We start from the raw sequence: 15321 nt of genomic DNA, 5'->3' as shown, positions 1-15321 counted from the left end.
GCTTTGAGACAGTTTGATGATTCTCAAATGGAGTAGAAAAGACATGCCGAGGATAGACTTGGCTTTTAATGAACGGGTATTTTTGTGCAGAATTACGGGTACATGGATTTCATTGATAAGGTAAGACAGCAATAAGATGTTTTTGTTTAGTTATTGAAATGTGCGTTTTGTGGGCTACAGTTTGCATGTCTAAATAATTCAGTAAAGTAGAAGCGGTAGCTAATCTACCACAGCAATTATTTATTAATAAAACATTAAGCCTAAAACGTACTACTACAACAACAGACTGAATGTTCCGTTCTGTGTGCAAAATTCTTGAATGTTTTTTGGTGTTAAATCCTAAAACATTAAGTGGCATTGTTGTCAGTTGCTATGGCAACGAGTCTGCGTGTAGCTTGGCGGTACAGAGCGAGAAAGTGCTTTCTCGCTCTTTCCCTTTGCTGTGGATCATAGCACAAAATTAATACCTACATTTCAAAGTTTCACTGAGTTAACACGGCTATGGATGACATGTAAAACTATTAAGATCAGTCTTTTTGACCCCCAGTGTTGTATGTCTGCGTGAAATTTCCATATGTCCAATAACATGCATGGTGTCTATATAAGTCGTAAAGAAATTAACCTCACCGCACGTCACCGATATATATATATATATATGACTTGCACTTTACTGGAAATACTAATATCTACCATCTACTTATTTAACTCATTTATTTATTTGATATCATTATTTTTCTGTCTATAAGCGCTTCACACTTCAGCTTCTACAACTACACTGGCTCTGTTTTGTGATAGTTTTTTGTTTTTTTTTAATAAAAAGTGTTGAACAAAAACCAGGCTGTAGATTCAGACCTTGTTAAGGCTGATCCTGAGTCTGTTGCGGTTGAAGTCTGTGTCCTCCCAGGCCTCTCCCGGCTCCCCAACGTTCTGCTGCGTGGCCGTCTCTGCCGGAGGCCGGCTCGGCGGCGGAGGAGGCGCGTTCTCCTGATCGCTGAAATGTTCATCCCGCAGACCGTCCTCTGTGTTTTCTCTCTGCGGATCTCCAGGAACCGGCGTCACAATGGCTCTGGAGCAAGAAACAGACCCAGGCTACATCACAAAAAATATCTAAGAAACTAAAAGAAATGCTTCTTTTACAAAGAAAATGCATTCTGCAAAATATTCAGGTTAAACTGAAACTTCCAACAGTTTTATAAAGGATCCCAAACATTTCTTAGTAACTTCCTAGCAAAGGCTGCATATAGGTTGGTGTGATTTCCAGTAAAGTTTTGATATTCAATAAAACCAGAATATGAAGAAAGATTTAACGGTGATGAACATAAATACAAGAAATTACTCACAAGAAAAGTTGTTATGGGTTCAGATGTTTCTTATTTCCTGACATTATTTTTGCATTGCTCTGGACAGCGCCCTCTAGTGTTCATTCTGCACTGATCTACGCAGCCTTTGAATTAAAGTGCAAAATTCCCATTTTGCTTGTTTTTATGCTTTCTGTTTGGGTTTCTACTGCTTCCAAAAACAGCCCAAAAGAAAATCCATACGTTTCTTGGTTATAAGTTAATATTTTGTGGTGTCTGGAAAATGAGCTGTTTTGAAAACCTCAATTGCTTTCTTAAGAAGATATTTCATGTTTTAAAATGTTTTTGCAAGTAAACTAAAATGTTAGGAGGATGGATAATTTATCTGATGCAGAATCATCCAAGGATTTACGTTTTTGAAGATTTGATTCACATTCAAAAATTATAAGCAGGAATATACTGGACTTAATTTGTGTTATTAAAAGTAATTTTGGAAAGTTAGCTAACCAGCTAGCTAGGTAGCCTGAAAGAAAGACAGACAGATCTTTCTTACCCCACTATGGCTGCAGTGGGTCGGGTATTGTGCTGTGGCTGAGTGGAGGCACTGGTTGACAGCGTTGCATCACTTCCTCCCTTTTCCCAGTCGAACGGTTCGTTCTCGGTTATGATTCGCTCCTTCATGCTGTTCTCAAACACTGACATCAACAGCTAGAAGATAATAAATAAACATGAAGCTGTGTTCCAGTGCTGGTTGTGCTCCCAAAAGTGCAGTCATGGCTGCTTCTGCAGTACCTGGTAGTCTGGTTTGGTGTAGTAGTCCAAGGCCTGGACATGATCCAGGAAGATATTGAATTCTGAAGGCATGTGTTTGAGCAGCATCCGGTGGTCGTAACGCTCTTTAATCTGACCGACTTGTTCCTGAACAGAAAATAAAACATCAGCCTCAATCTTAATTACAATGTAGATTATCTCTGTGTTGTTTAATTCCATGATAAAACTGCATGATGGACATCCAAATTAGCTGTTTTGTTAATATTCCTCGCTCCTTTATGAATTAACAATTTGTGGGTTGTTGTTTTTTAAATAAAACTGGTGTCTTATCTGATTTTTGACATTTTGGTGAATTTCATAGATCACAACTGAATCAATTAGTTCAAAGGCAAAGTTAATTACAAATGTTTCTCTGATTTGATGGTTTTATATTAACAATTTGACAGCAGGATAATGTTCTGCAAGGATCATTCTTGGGAATGTGGTAACAAGTTTTAAGTTTTATTTTCTGTAGTTGGTTATTATTGCTCACTGATCTTCTGTCTTAACCAGGTAGAGGTGGGTAAAGCACCCAAATATTTTACTCAAGTAAAACGTGGCTGACAAAAAATTACTCAAGAAAGCGTAAGAAAGTATTTAGTAAAAAGTCAACTCAAGTACTGAGTAACTGATTAAAACACCAATCATTTAATATTTAAAGATTACATGCGCTCATTAAGTCAATAAATGCGCTGTTGTTGTGATTACTTAATAAGTTGCTCAAGGTTTTTGGTAGGAATGTGATGCCATACGACGACGCTAAAAAGAGACTACTAAATCAAACTACTCATTTTTGTTATTTCTTCTAAAAGTTGTTGTGTGAATGGATAAGTTGTCATCCTGTCCATAAAAAACCCTCTGACCTTGTCTTTGATTTTCCGCCACGGCAGCTGTCCAACAGCGAACTCCACCAGCATGTAAAACAGGGACCACAGGTCGTCATGGCGACCCATTTCCTGAAGAGACACCAAGAGGCATTACTCAGAAAAGAACTGCATGTGTTCCTGTTGGGATAGTTAAAAAAACTTTAAGATCATGTTGAGATTATTGTCAAAAGAAATGCTGTTCTCATTCAGCAGATTATTCATTTATTTAACCCTCCCGTGGTGTAAGGAGCGCAGCTCAGGAGGAGTGCAGCAAATGATGCCATGGTCGAACAGCAGGGGATTGACAGGGGTTTGTCCCATCAGACCATCAGTTTCCAAAATCACTCAAAAAAAACCCCAAAAAACAAACAAACTTGTACAAGCGCACACATGGTCAGTGCAACTCTGCCAGACTGCACGCAGAGTAAAAATGACACCATCTCTTAAGACCGTGGGAGGGTTAAATGGACAGTTACTTTCAGCTGTTATAAAAATGCTGCATATATGAAATATGACTTCAAAGAAATTTTACTTCATAACTTAACACCTTTAAATTGGGCTTCTGTCTCTTTTGAAACTCCTGCGCTTGCTGGAACTGCGCCTTCAGAACTTCTTTACAACATGGCTCCTCTATTAACTTAACATTTTTACTAGTGTAACTTGTAAAATGAGCTCAGCAGAGGTGCAGTTCCACCAGGTGTTTGCTGACTGCTGCTGGCTAGTCTGAAGAGTCTGAGTGGGAAAGGGCTGCTCTGTGAGGCGGACGCTCTGAGGAGGAGCTGCGTCTCAAAGGCGGGGCTGGGTCCAACCAGGCGTTTTTCACAGCTGAATGGTTGCCATGGTGATTAAAGGATTCTTCAAACGCGCATGAAAGAATCAAAGCAACACTTAAGGTATGGTTTTGACGAGGGAATAACATTATAACATGATGTAGAGCTCTAAAAAAAGTTGGTTTTACATAACAATTCCCCCTTTAATTCAAATGCTAAAACTCCAAAGTCGGATGAGGAAGCACGCAGGACTGACCTTGTTCTTGTGGGCGTTTACTGAGGCATAGCGGACCGTTCCTCTGAAACCTGCCACAGTCCTCGGCTGAACACATAATGAAACAAAGTGAGTCAGCATTCAGGATCAGCAAATGTTCACATCACAACTCACCAACCCATCATTTCCTTTTTTTCCCCCTACATACGCCAAACAGAAGTTTAAAACAAAACTCATCTAAAATAAATGCTATTCCTCCTCAGAGATACTCTGTGCTTGTTGTGGTTGAACTGAAATGGAAAGATTTATTACTTTAGCACTGAACATCGACAGTGAACGCAAACTGCATGGCACTCTGGTTTTATTGGTTTCAGACAAACTGGAAGACAAGACTGAGTTACAATAAACATCAGCAAGGAAAACTGAAGACTGACAAGCTTGAGGATATTTTATTTTGAGATTCAGCCAATTAGTCCTTAAAGACTTAAATTCTCCATGGAGATGCTAGCTGCTCTAATTAAATGAGGTGAAAATGGTTTAAAATGTCCTGTGTAATAATTCCTTCCTTTTAAAAAACTTTTTTCAGAAACTGTTTATTATGTTAAATTATTAATGATAATTACCACGAGGACGGCTGTAAAAAAGACCTTGATAAGTCCTGCTGTTTTTACTTTACAGAGACTGACTTGACTAAAATTGGAATTTACACGTCAATTCAGAGCAGTAGATAGAAAGTGGATTAAAAAGCAAAGTGTCACTTTGAGAGGCATAAAGAAAGACTTAAGATCACTTTTTTTAATAATGTTTTACCTTATAAAACATTATAAAGTAGTTGGAATCCTTGGAAGTGAAATATAAAGTCACTAGTGGTTTTAGGCTCTATATTTTGATTTTAAATTATTTGCTCAAACTGGAATCAACTTGCTTTGTTACCGTATTTTTTAGAGAGTTTAGATGAAATAAAAGGCCCAGTGTGCATCACTAAAGACACTCAATACAAAGTAGAAAATCTCTCACAATAATGAGATAAAATGAAAGTGTCCTATCCTGGTTCGGATTTATGTTCCAGATGCAAACAGATAACGTTCAAACCAAACCAAACAAAAAAACATGTCACAAAAAGGAGGTTAAAAGGTCAAACTGAAACTACACAACCTCCAGTTTTAGAAACTGACCATGAAGTTAAATTCATAAGCAGAAAATTATACTCCAGTGCTCAAGGGACACAAGCTAACAAGGTTTTCATATAAGCTCTGCAGGCGAGCTCTGGATCTACGTCTGCATCACTTCCAAATGCAAAGCCGCACAAAAAGCTTAAGTGTGTGCTTAAATGGGCCGGAGTAACAGATAGCTTCCCCTCCAGTTTTCCTTTTATTTGACTCCGAGAGAGCACGTCTCCTGCAGCAACTCTTCACCATCCAAATAAAATATGCTTGAACAAACAGTGTCAAGAAAAAGTACTTGCTCCCCTACAGATTTTTTTTATTTGTATCATGCTTCAACGTTTTATTTTAGCTAAGATAACCTCAGTAAATATAACATAATTGCTGCCTAAGCTTATTGGAAACTGCAGCTGGATTTCACATCGCTGCTTAGAAATCTTGGCCACTTTCTTTGGGGAATTGTTTTTAATTTAGTCACATTGAATGTGGCTAAATGTTTTTGCTGCACAGACGTTGTAGAGTTCATCGGCACCAATTTTGACTGATTTGAAGAAGGTGGGGAGGCTAATAAATTATCTCTGGAAACATTTATTAATATCTTTAAAATGAGAACGGCACAAACATTTTTGCAGTGCAAACCAGCACAAATCTTTGTGCTAGATATTAAAGCTAGTTTATTGATCTGCAGCTTTTAAGTGTGTCGACACAGGGAAAACCTAAGAAATCTGAAGAAATTAAACACCTTTTTACAGCTGTGTATTCTAACCATCTGTGTTGTTAAATTTTCTCATCAAAGAAAATAATCAGATATCACTAAAGTGGATTTTTTTTGGTTTAGCCTCTAATTGAAAGGTAATCTCATATCTTAGGTTGGACAAGTGGTAGATGTGTGAAGAAAGCCACCTATGACCGATTACAACTGATTTTACCTCCAGAATAAATAATTTATGTTAAACAATTGAAAGCAAAAATAATTTTTCTTTTCATATTCAAGTTTTAATTTCTTGGATTGCTGGTATGGTGCTGCGACCCCTCGGTAGCTATAGAAACCACTCACATCCCTGGGGATTCATGGAGGTGACGGAGAAACGGGAGGCATGCACGTCAAAATCATAAGTCCAAAGGAACTGTAAGAAAAACAAAAGTAACGCTGAAACATAAAATAACCAAAATGAAACACAGTCCACACGTACAAAGCAACAGAAAAGTCACAGAACATAAATAACAGCTTAAAAAAAATACAACAAACAAAAACTTGATGACTGGTGATCAACAAAGTCTGAGCATCTGACCGCTCACATAACATGAAACTTTCTGAATTGACTCTTTATATGGAAACCTGTGAACAAATGCAAACTGATTACTCAACCAACAATTTACTGCATTACTGTGGTGAATATTCATACAAAATGCTGACATTTTACATGTGAAAACCAGTATTCCTCAAGTTAGAAATTGGAAATTCATCATAGATTATGGATTATTCCAAGTATAATGGATCCTGATCACAGTGTTTTAAATGACTGACTTCAGAGTTCCTGCTTTAGATGGTGCTGTTTTCCTACAAAAAGGTTTGGCTGCAACTAACAATTATTTTTGTAATCCATAGATTATTCCAATGATTACTTGGATAAGAATTGTAACCACTTATGCCTTTCTTACACTGCATTAGAAATACATTAAAAGTTGCAACAGATAATTAAGTTCCTTTTGAAATAAAAATGTTCTTGCGTAAAATGCAATGAAGTAGCATTTTTTACGTATACTTGATCATTTGTAGCAAAGGATGCATCTGCAGCAAAAAATAATTTCTATAATGTGAGACGTTCAGCTCTTTCTGCTGGACTTAACATAAAAACAATGTAGAGCTGATCTGTGGATTGATTTTTGGATTAACTGACTAATAATTGGATAGAAAATTGTGCCTAAAAGAAGATTATCTTTACAGAATTTGAACAAGGTCAAGCAAAAATTATTCCACTGGATGCATTTTGGGCTCAACATATTCACAGACAATTTCTTTCTTATGTTAAATGCAAAAAGTAAATACAGCTCTGCACTGAACCACGTTAAAAATCTCCTGGTTATTCCACCAAACACTGGTTTCTGAACTCTTCCTGAGTTAAAACATTAGTGTTGTTGTTTCTAAATTAATATAAATTTGTTTTCTTTGCATTATTTGAGGTCTGAAAGCACTGAATATTTTTTATTATTTTGACCATTTCACATTTTCTGCAAACAAATACAACATTTCTGCTTGGAATTTCAGACACATGTTGTCAGTAGTTCATTGAATGAAAGAACAAAGTTCATTTTACTCAAACATAAACCTATAAAGAGTAAAATCAGAGAAACTGATCATTTTAAGTGTTCTCTTGATTTTTACAGAGCTGTATATTGTTTTGGCTAAATGTTTGCTCTGAATATGCTGTTCTTTCAGCAAACGGCCCTTTTTAGTCTGCGTACGTCAATTAACGATTAATCAATAACTAGTTGACGATTAGTCCATTACGATTAATTTGATTAATCATTTCAGCCCCTTCAGTAAAGAAGAAAATGTCAGCAGATGTTTTAGATTTTGCCGAGGGAAGTGCTGTTTCCATCAGTTAGGTGCCTCTGACCGAGCTTGATGGATGGAAGAAGAACAAAAATGGGAGAGAAACAGGAAGAGGAGAGATGGATGGGTAGAAACAAGAAGGAGAGATAGAAAGAACTGACTCAGCTGTAGGAAGATGATGACCGGGGAATACAGGACGGGTGGAGGGAGGGAAGCAGGAGAGACCAGCATTCAGAGTCTCGCCCAGTGACGCACGCCAAGGCATCAAATATTCATCTCACTGCTGCAACAGACGCAACACAACACTGCAGGACGAGCGATGGGAAGAAACGACGAGGGAAGGATGTGAGGGAAAGGAGGGGTGGCGACTGGAGGAAAAAAAATAAAAGAGGATAAAGATGGGAGAAAATGAAATGAAAGAGGAGGAGAGCAGCAGAGGAGAGGGAACAGTAGATGGATGCACCTCACGTACTAACTGATCTAAAAATAACTCGCAGTTCAGTCTGATAGAAAGAAAATAAACGAGAGGTGAAGTGGAAAGAGACTCACTGCAGATCAGAGACAAACTACTGACTCCATCTCTTCCTCAAAACCAGTGAAAACATTTAGACATTCAAACATCCAGTTCATTTTCTTGTTTTTTTCCCTTTTCTTTTCAGTAAACAGTCTGAAAATCCCTGAGACTTGGTATTGATCCCAGAGATTCACTGACACACAGGATGTCAGGCAGGACGGACGAGACAGTAATGTGATGAGATGCTGCACTGCAGCAAACACACCCACTTTACACACAGGGAAGGGGACTGTTCCTTTAAAATATCATTAAATGATTAATAATTGAACTCATCATTAAAGCATTAGAAAGCCAATGGACAACTAAAAGGTAATGTGGATTTGTGATTTATTGTCTAAAATTAAAATTTAGATTAGAATTTCTGATTCTTTCTGTTTCTGTTACATTTTCTTAGAAATTTGGTCTTAGCAAACATATTAAATCTAAAACAACATGCATGAAAGAAAAATATACATTTCAGACCCTAAAACTTTAATATTCTGCTGCTTTGTGCATATACAACCTCGTCTTCATCATTAAAAGATATTATCATCTAGATCAGAAGTACATCTGCCATAAATCCAACAATCTGCACACATTTCTCGTTTATAAAGCTCATTGCAGTTGTATATTCATACACAATGAAGAAAATAACAAATTAACTGCATGATTAGGACCTAATCATTAGCTGTGTTGCCATTACTAATGTGCGCAAAACTTTGCTGATATTCAGCTAATGTAAAAAAAGCGTAATTTCGCAAATGCAGTGTTTCCACTAAATAAGAAATAAAACTAAAATAATGTGAACCCATTTGTCTAAGTCATCAAAAAACATGGTTCTCAAAACTTGGATCAGATTAATCTACGCTGATCATAGGATTAAAAAAAAACTTGATTTTTCACTTGTTCTTTGTGCTATTTGTGAAAATAGTTGATGTTTTATTTCACCCAAACGCCATCCTGACCTGAAAGTTGTACGATGTGTGGGTTTCACAGATGTTTTCCATGATGACAAATTAAGTATATTAAATGCTAAACGCTGCTATTCTACAATGTAGGAGACAGTTTGTTGCAGACAAGACTGCTGATGTTCAGCAGGCAATGTGGGTCAGCTGCACTGGAGCTTTCCATGCATGAGCCGGTTAAAGGTTTGCAATACTTTTACTCAGAGTGAAGCACTAGAGACGCTTTAGTCAGGTGTGTTTTCTATGAATGGGGGATTCAGTCGGTGTGATGTGCCAATGCTTCTGGTGTTTCTGGTGAATTTAACACTACATCACTACATGGACCTGGAAGGAGTAATGTCCTTTTCCTCCAAACCAACAACATATTTTGATATGAACATCCTCATGTTATAGTACACTTCTTAAAGTTGCAGTGTGCAACTTTAAAAAGATTTAAAAAGATTTTTTTTCTTTTTTGTTGAAACTCTCGCATTATTGCATTTTTTTTTACAGTTTGATTTATTGTCTATAACTAACATTTAATTACAATTCATGATTTTTTCTTTTAAAATACTGATATTTCAATGCTACATTTTCTTTGAAATTTAGGCTTAAACACAATACACCTAAAATAATGGCATGTATGAAAGGAAAATATACATTTCAGACCCTAAAAGGTGAGATATTCTGCTGCTTTGTGCGTTTACAACCCCGTCTTTATCATTAAAAGACATTCATTATCATCTGGATCATAAATTCAACAATCTGCACACTTATCTTGTTGATAAAGCTCATTGCAGTTGTATATTTGTACCCAATGAAAAAATATTTTTACACTTTTAGTGAAGCACTAGACATGAAGCTGCAGTATACAACTTAAAAATAAGTTTTTCTTTTACATATTTGTTGAAATTTCCAATATGTCATGACAGTTTGGTATGAGACAGACAACCTGTGGAAAAAATCAAGCTTCTACGTTCTTCCAGTGCTTCCAGTGCTAACTAGGAACAACCAATCAGAGCCAGGAGGCGGGTCTTAGTGCTGTCAATCACAATGATAATGTTTTTTTTTGTTTTTCCACCATTAGAGCATTTAGCTGCGTGTACATGAGGATGATTGACAGCACTAAGACCCTCCTCCTGGCTGGAGACAGACAGCAGTAGTAGCTCATGGAGAAGGTGGAGGAACTCGATTTTTTACAGATTCTCTGTCTCATAACAAACTGTCACATTTTTGATTGTACAATTTAATGAATTCGACCTCGTTAGGAAAAACATAAAAAATAAAACAAAAACTATATTGTTTGCTAAAATTTCTGAAAATAAAACAAGAAAAAGAGCTTGAGGTTACTGTAAAAGTGCTTCCAGATCCTTCCGATGAAGCTATTGCTATCCAGGGAAAAAGAGAGAGATAGATTATCACGGTTCCTTACCGGTCGAACTTCTCCAGAGGTGTTGGTGTATTGACGCGCCAGACCAAAGTCCAGCATGTAGCACTTCCTGTAAGTGGAGGGGAGCCGGCCCATCGCAAAGTTTGACTGGAAAAGACAAGAGAACAAATTCATCTCATGTAGTTTTAACATCTCAACATGACTGCAAAATCAGAGGTAAATATGTCACTTTTAAATGAGATTGTGATTTTGTTATGACACTGACAAAATTTCAGTTTCTCTTTTATATCTAGAAATATTTTTTAAAAACATGACATTTTTCTTTAAGTTTAGAGAGACTTTTGGCATTGATTCTTAAAAAAATAAAATGTTACTTTTCTCAGTGTAGTCTTTCACAGCTTTAGGACAATTCTTAACATGTTTTATTCTGTAATGAAAATATTTTATATGAAAACTCAATTAAATCTTCAATTTCATTAAACACGACTTATGATCTATTTCATGATATGTTGGTTTTTGGCTTTTTTGTGTTTTGCTGATGCACTTGTTTATTTATGTTCTATAAATCTTGCCATAATCAGTTCATTTGTCTGTGTTCATTATTGTTACAAAGGTGTTGCCGTATTTTTATACATTTCTCCAGTGGTTATCTCCACTCTTTTGTTCCTACTTGATCCAAATAAAACGTTAGAGTTTTTACAAGAATCACCTCAATGAATACCTTCCTGCTTCACTATAATTTGATTTAATCAGTAGATTTATTCCGTTTTACGTTGAAAATTATCATTTCCAAACTTTCTGCCACTAAATGCAGCCCAAAAATGAATGGTTTAGGACCGATTGATCCAAACTGAATGCAGTCTGATGAAACCCCTCCGGGGATTTTTTTCTGCATTCCTTAATCTGGCATTCCTAATCCTACCAGCCTAATCAGCACTGTCCTCCATCTTTTGCTCCAGCTCTCATTGTTAATATGCAAATTGAATCAGCACAAAGGTTCTCAAATCCTCTTAAAAATTCCCCTCTGCTTCCTCTGTTCTGCCTTTGTTTGGTGGTTTATAGCGCAGCAGATATTTGAAGTTGAGAGGAGTTCAACTTCATTTGGAAACTGGCAAATGTGCTGAAGATTTAAAACAAAACTATCCAAAAAAAGGTTTTATTAAAGCTACACAAATACCTAATTACTGCTTTATTTTATTTAAATGAAAGCAGTGTAGTCTTTCTTTGTGTAAAAGAAAGACATACATGAAAGCTGCGTTATGTAACTTTTATTAAATATATTTTTTACATATTTGTTGAAACTATCACTATGTGAAAATCTGTGGAAAAGGGTTAGAGTGAAGGAGATCAATCTTTTCACAGATAATCTTTTTCATAACAAACTGTCACAATATGGTGACAGTTTTTACTTGCGGTGCACTGAATGCAGTTTTCTGGCCGATCGCCGATTATCAATCATTTGAAAAACCTGATTCCGATTTTGGTTGATAGCAAATTTGTTTGTCTGAAATGTTGCTAAATATAGCAAGAAAGTCGCTGAGTTGGTAACAGTGGGGCGACTGTTGTTCAGAAGAAACACAGAGACACGACCTGATGGGCTGGTCTGCCAGTCAAACCTCTCGATGCAGAGCAGAAGAGGACAGTGGCTAGTTTTTAGACTTTTGCTGAGTTAAATAAGATTGGCTTCACATGTAAGTGACATCAACTGATCTCCCAAAAATAAGGAAATCGGCACAGATAAATCGCCTGGCCGATAAATCGGTGAACCTGTAGTTTTACAAACATGTGAAAATGCTTCCTTTTTATTAAAAGTTACATGCTGTAGCTTTAAACCGATAATAATTAATGATCCATCCCTCATGACATACAAAACTTGACCTTCATCTCCCTCATTTTGTATTTCAAACCACGACAGCTGGCCTGTTGTTTCTGTCTTTTTAAAATAAGAAAGCTATACGGATTACTCAGATCCAAGGCAGTTTGCCGCACGTCAGATGTGGTGATCTCACCTCTGTAAAATCTGCTTACCGGTTTGATGTCGCGGTGAAGGAATCCCACTGAGTGGATGGCTTCAATGGACTCCAGGATTTGCTTGCCGAGTCGCAGGGTGGTGCTCATGGTGAAGGTTCCTCTGGGCTGACTCCTCCGCAAGTCAGCCAGGTTACGGCCCTGGAACGACACAAAAAGAGGAAATCAGACTTCCTCATCAGCACGAGACTCATAGCGCTGGTCATTATAAAATATTGGAAATTGGAATGGAAATTATGATCAGTGCGTCTCTAGTTAAAAAACAACAACAATCCATCCACAATAGGGTTAAATTTAAAGTATTTCTAGAAGACATTCTAAGCTTTATTGTTAGATATCAAATCATAAATACATTTTGCTACTAATTCTTTGACATAGAAGTACAGTAAATGAAATAATACAGATATTGCCATCCTCCTGGTTAAAGTCGCCCACGCTGTGACTCACCTGAAGCTGCATCACCACGTAGTTAAACTTGTCATTTCTTCCACAACCAATAAATTTACAGACGTGGTTTTTACCTAAAAAAAAGAGAGAGAGAACATTATTTGACGTTTGCTTTGCTAGCATACAATAACAGGAACAAATAGATACAATTATAATATCCAAGACACTCTGTATTTTTATTTAATAACTTCCACACTTTGTATTCATCACAAGCTTAAATGCAAAGGAGGCAGAGTTCATAATTTCTATTTGCATATTAGAGCTGAGTCACTCTTCTAAAAAAAATTTCAGTGTCACCAGCATGCAGCACGATTAACTCCTCAGACAGAGACTCTCACTGAGGATCATTAGTGGATGTAGTCGTGCATTAGACAGCAAGAAAGACATCGGCTTTCCTCAAGTTTGATTGGAACGAGAGCCAAAACAGACAACATACTGGTTTACTTTGAGATTTTAAATGCTACATGAATTTTTAGCTTTTAATCATGCAGTTAAATAATTACTTTTTCACCTGCATTCACTGCGAAAACACAAAATCTCACCAAGTAGCTTTTCTGCAAGACTTAGAACCTTGTTTTCAGTAAATAATTCTTAAATATTGATGAAGAATTAGTGGCCATGTCACTTATAACAAGACATTTTCCCTTGATATAAATGAAATAGTCAGCCAATGAAATTAGAACTTTTTCAACAGTATTAAATAATTATTTACTTAAAACAAGCTTCCAAATGTTGCTGAAAAGTTACTTATACGTTAGTTTTCTTATTTCAAGTGTGTTAAGATATTTGCACTAGAAAGTCATCAAAAATCCTTAAGATTTTGTGTTTTGCAGTGCAATACACTCAATTTATCACAAGTGGACTCCATTTAAACCATGGAAACGTCTAGCAAAACACTAAAAACACTTTTTACTACGTTGCTGTAATGGTGTATTTTTGTGTAGAATGTAGAGAAGAAAGGGATTAATTTAATACAGTTTGGGATAAAAACATATTATAACAAAATGTGGAAAAGGTGAAGTGATGTGAATACTTTCTGTATACTCACTAATATTTAGAAAAATGTCCCTTAGAAAGTTACAGAAAAGCCACTCCATCAAAACAGTTCTGGATTTCTAATCAGAAATGATTAAGCTTATTTAGGTTGTGAGAGCTTTTTTTTTTTAAAATCATAATCCAAACATTTTCACTCAGGTTCAGTTTGGGTTTTTTAATCATTCAACCTGTGACCCTCAGAAGAAAGGAAACTGCTTAGGAAACCCACCTGAATCATAACAGAAAAGATGGTGAAACTGTTGATCTCTTAGAAGGCAAGTGTTTCAAATAACTACCATCCTACGGTTACACACTTAATAATTAATCAGTGGGATTTCGCAGGGGTTTTTGTTGTTGTTGACAAATGTTAACACAAACAGTATCGACAGTGAGCGCCTCTGCTGATCAGCCGTTACTGCGCTGAATCGCGTTGGCTAGCTTCGTAAATACATATAATCGGGCTCTAACAAGAGATCATTCATAACTTTTCCTCAAATATCAGGTTATTTTTCACGTTAGCTCACATCTCCTACACATTTGAGATAATATAAGTTACCTGTTAACAACACAGACAAGAGCGACAGTGAGCGCCTCCGCGGATCAGCCGTTAGCGCCGCTGAACAGCCGTTGCCTCGCTGAGTCAGGAGTGCTCACAGTTCTGTACGCCCACTGGTGGAGAGCTGCTGTAACTACAGCTTAATGCTTCCCTCAGTCCGAATCAAGATGTCGAGATGTGGCAAGTTGTGTCTTCCACATTTTTTTAAGACGTCAACTGCATGTTTCTTGTAAATTAATCATAATGTATTTAATTATGGTTGCCTATGGATGCTTTTATAGATTCCAATAAACTAAGGTAAGTACAAGAGTGTTGTATATAGCTCCAATTTTGCAGTTAATTTGTCTGCATAAACCAAACTCTCCATGCAGGACAACCAAAATAGATTCTGGCTAATCAAAGAATTTAGATAAAATTAGATATCCTCTGTTCGTTTTCTGTCATGTTTTCACACATATTAACTGTGTTACTTTGTATGTTTTGTTGCTGCGTCTTGGCCAGGATTCCCTTGGAAAACAGTTGTTTTATTTTATCTCAATGGGATTTTATCCTGATACAAAAAAAAAAACAAAAAACTAAAATGTGCTAAATGAATTCTAATTACTTTACAGGCAGCATTAACATTGACGATGCACTTTCAGAGAGAAAAGAAAATGTGGTTTATTCATTTGATGTTAAATAATTCACACA

General features: G+C 36.6%; 1 protein-coding gene across 7 annotated transcripts in view; it reads right to left on the bottom strand.

Annotated features, from left to right (window-relative positions):
- ttbk1a (tau tubulin kinase 1a) overlaps positions 1–15321 on the bottom strand; it is a 61589-nt gene that overhangs the window by 27403 nt on the left and 18865 nt on the right. For 5 of the 7 annotated variants that reach the window (XM_008417427.3, XM_008417420.3, XM_008417423.3 and 2 more), the window contains 8 exons: positions 13041–13114; positions 12594–12734; positions 10608–10712; positions 4001–4066; positions 2972–3064; positions 2091–2216; positions 1852–2006; positions 853–1066 (listed from right to left, as the gene is read on the bottom strand). In XM_008417427.3, coding sequence (XP_008415649.2) covers positions 853–1066; positions 1852–2006; positions 2091–2216; positions 2972–3064; positions 4001–4066; positions 10608–10712; positions 12594–12734; positions 13041–13114 — 974 coding nt within the window. Of the gene's footprint in view, positions 1–852; positions 1067–1851; positions 2007–2090; positions 2217–2971; positions 3065–4000; positions 4067–6178; positions 6249–7839; positions 7944–10607; positions 10713–12593; positions 12735–13040; positions 13115–14631; positions 14739–15321 lie in introns of those variants that run through there. The other 2 variants (XM_008417438.2, XM_008417445.3) reach the window with 2 other exon arrangements.

The sequence above is a fragment of the Poecilia reticulata genome, chromosome 1, assembly GCF_904066995.2.
Source record: "Poecilia reticulata chromosome 1, P_reticulata-male-v2, whole genome shotgun sequence".
NCBI classification, from domain to species: Eukaryota; Metazoa; Chordata; class Actinopteri; order Cyprinodontiformes; family Poeciliidae; genus Poecilia; species Poecilia reticulata.
Note: the sequence above shows the minus strand (reverse complement) of the source record. Positions and strands in the feature narration are given on the sequence as shown.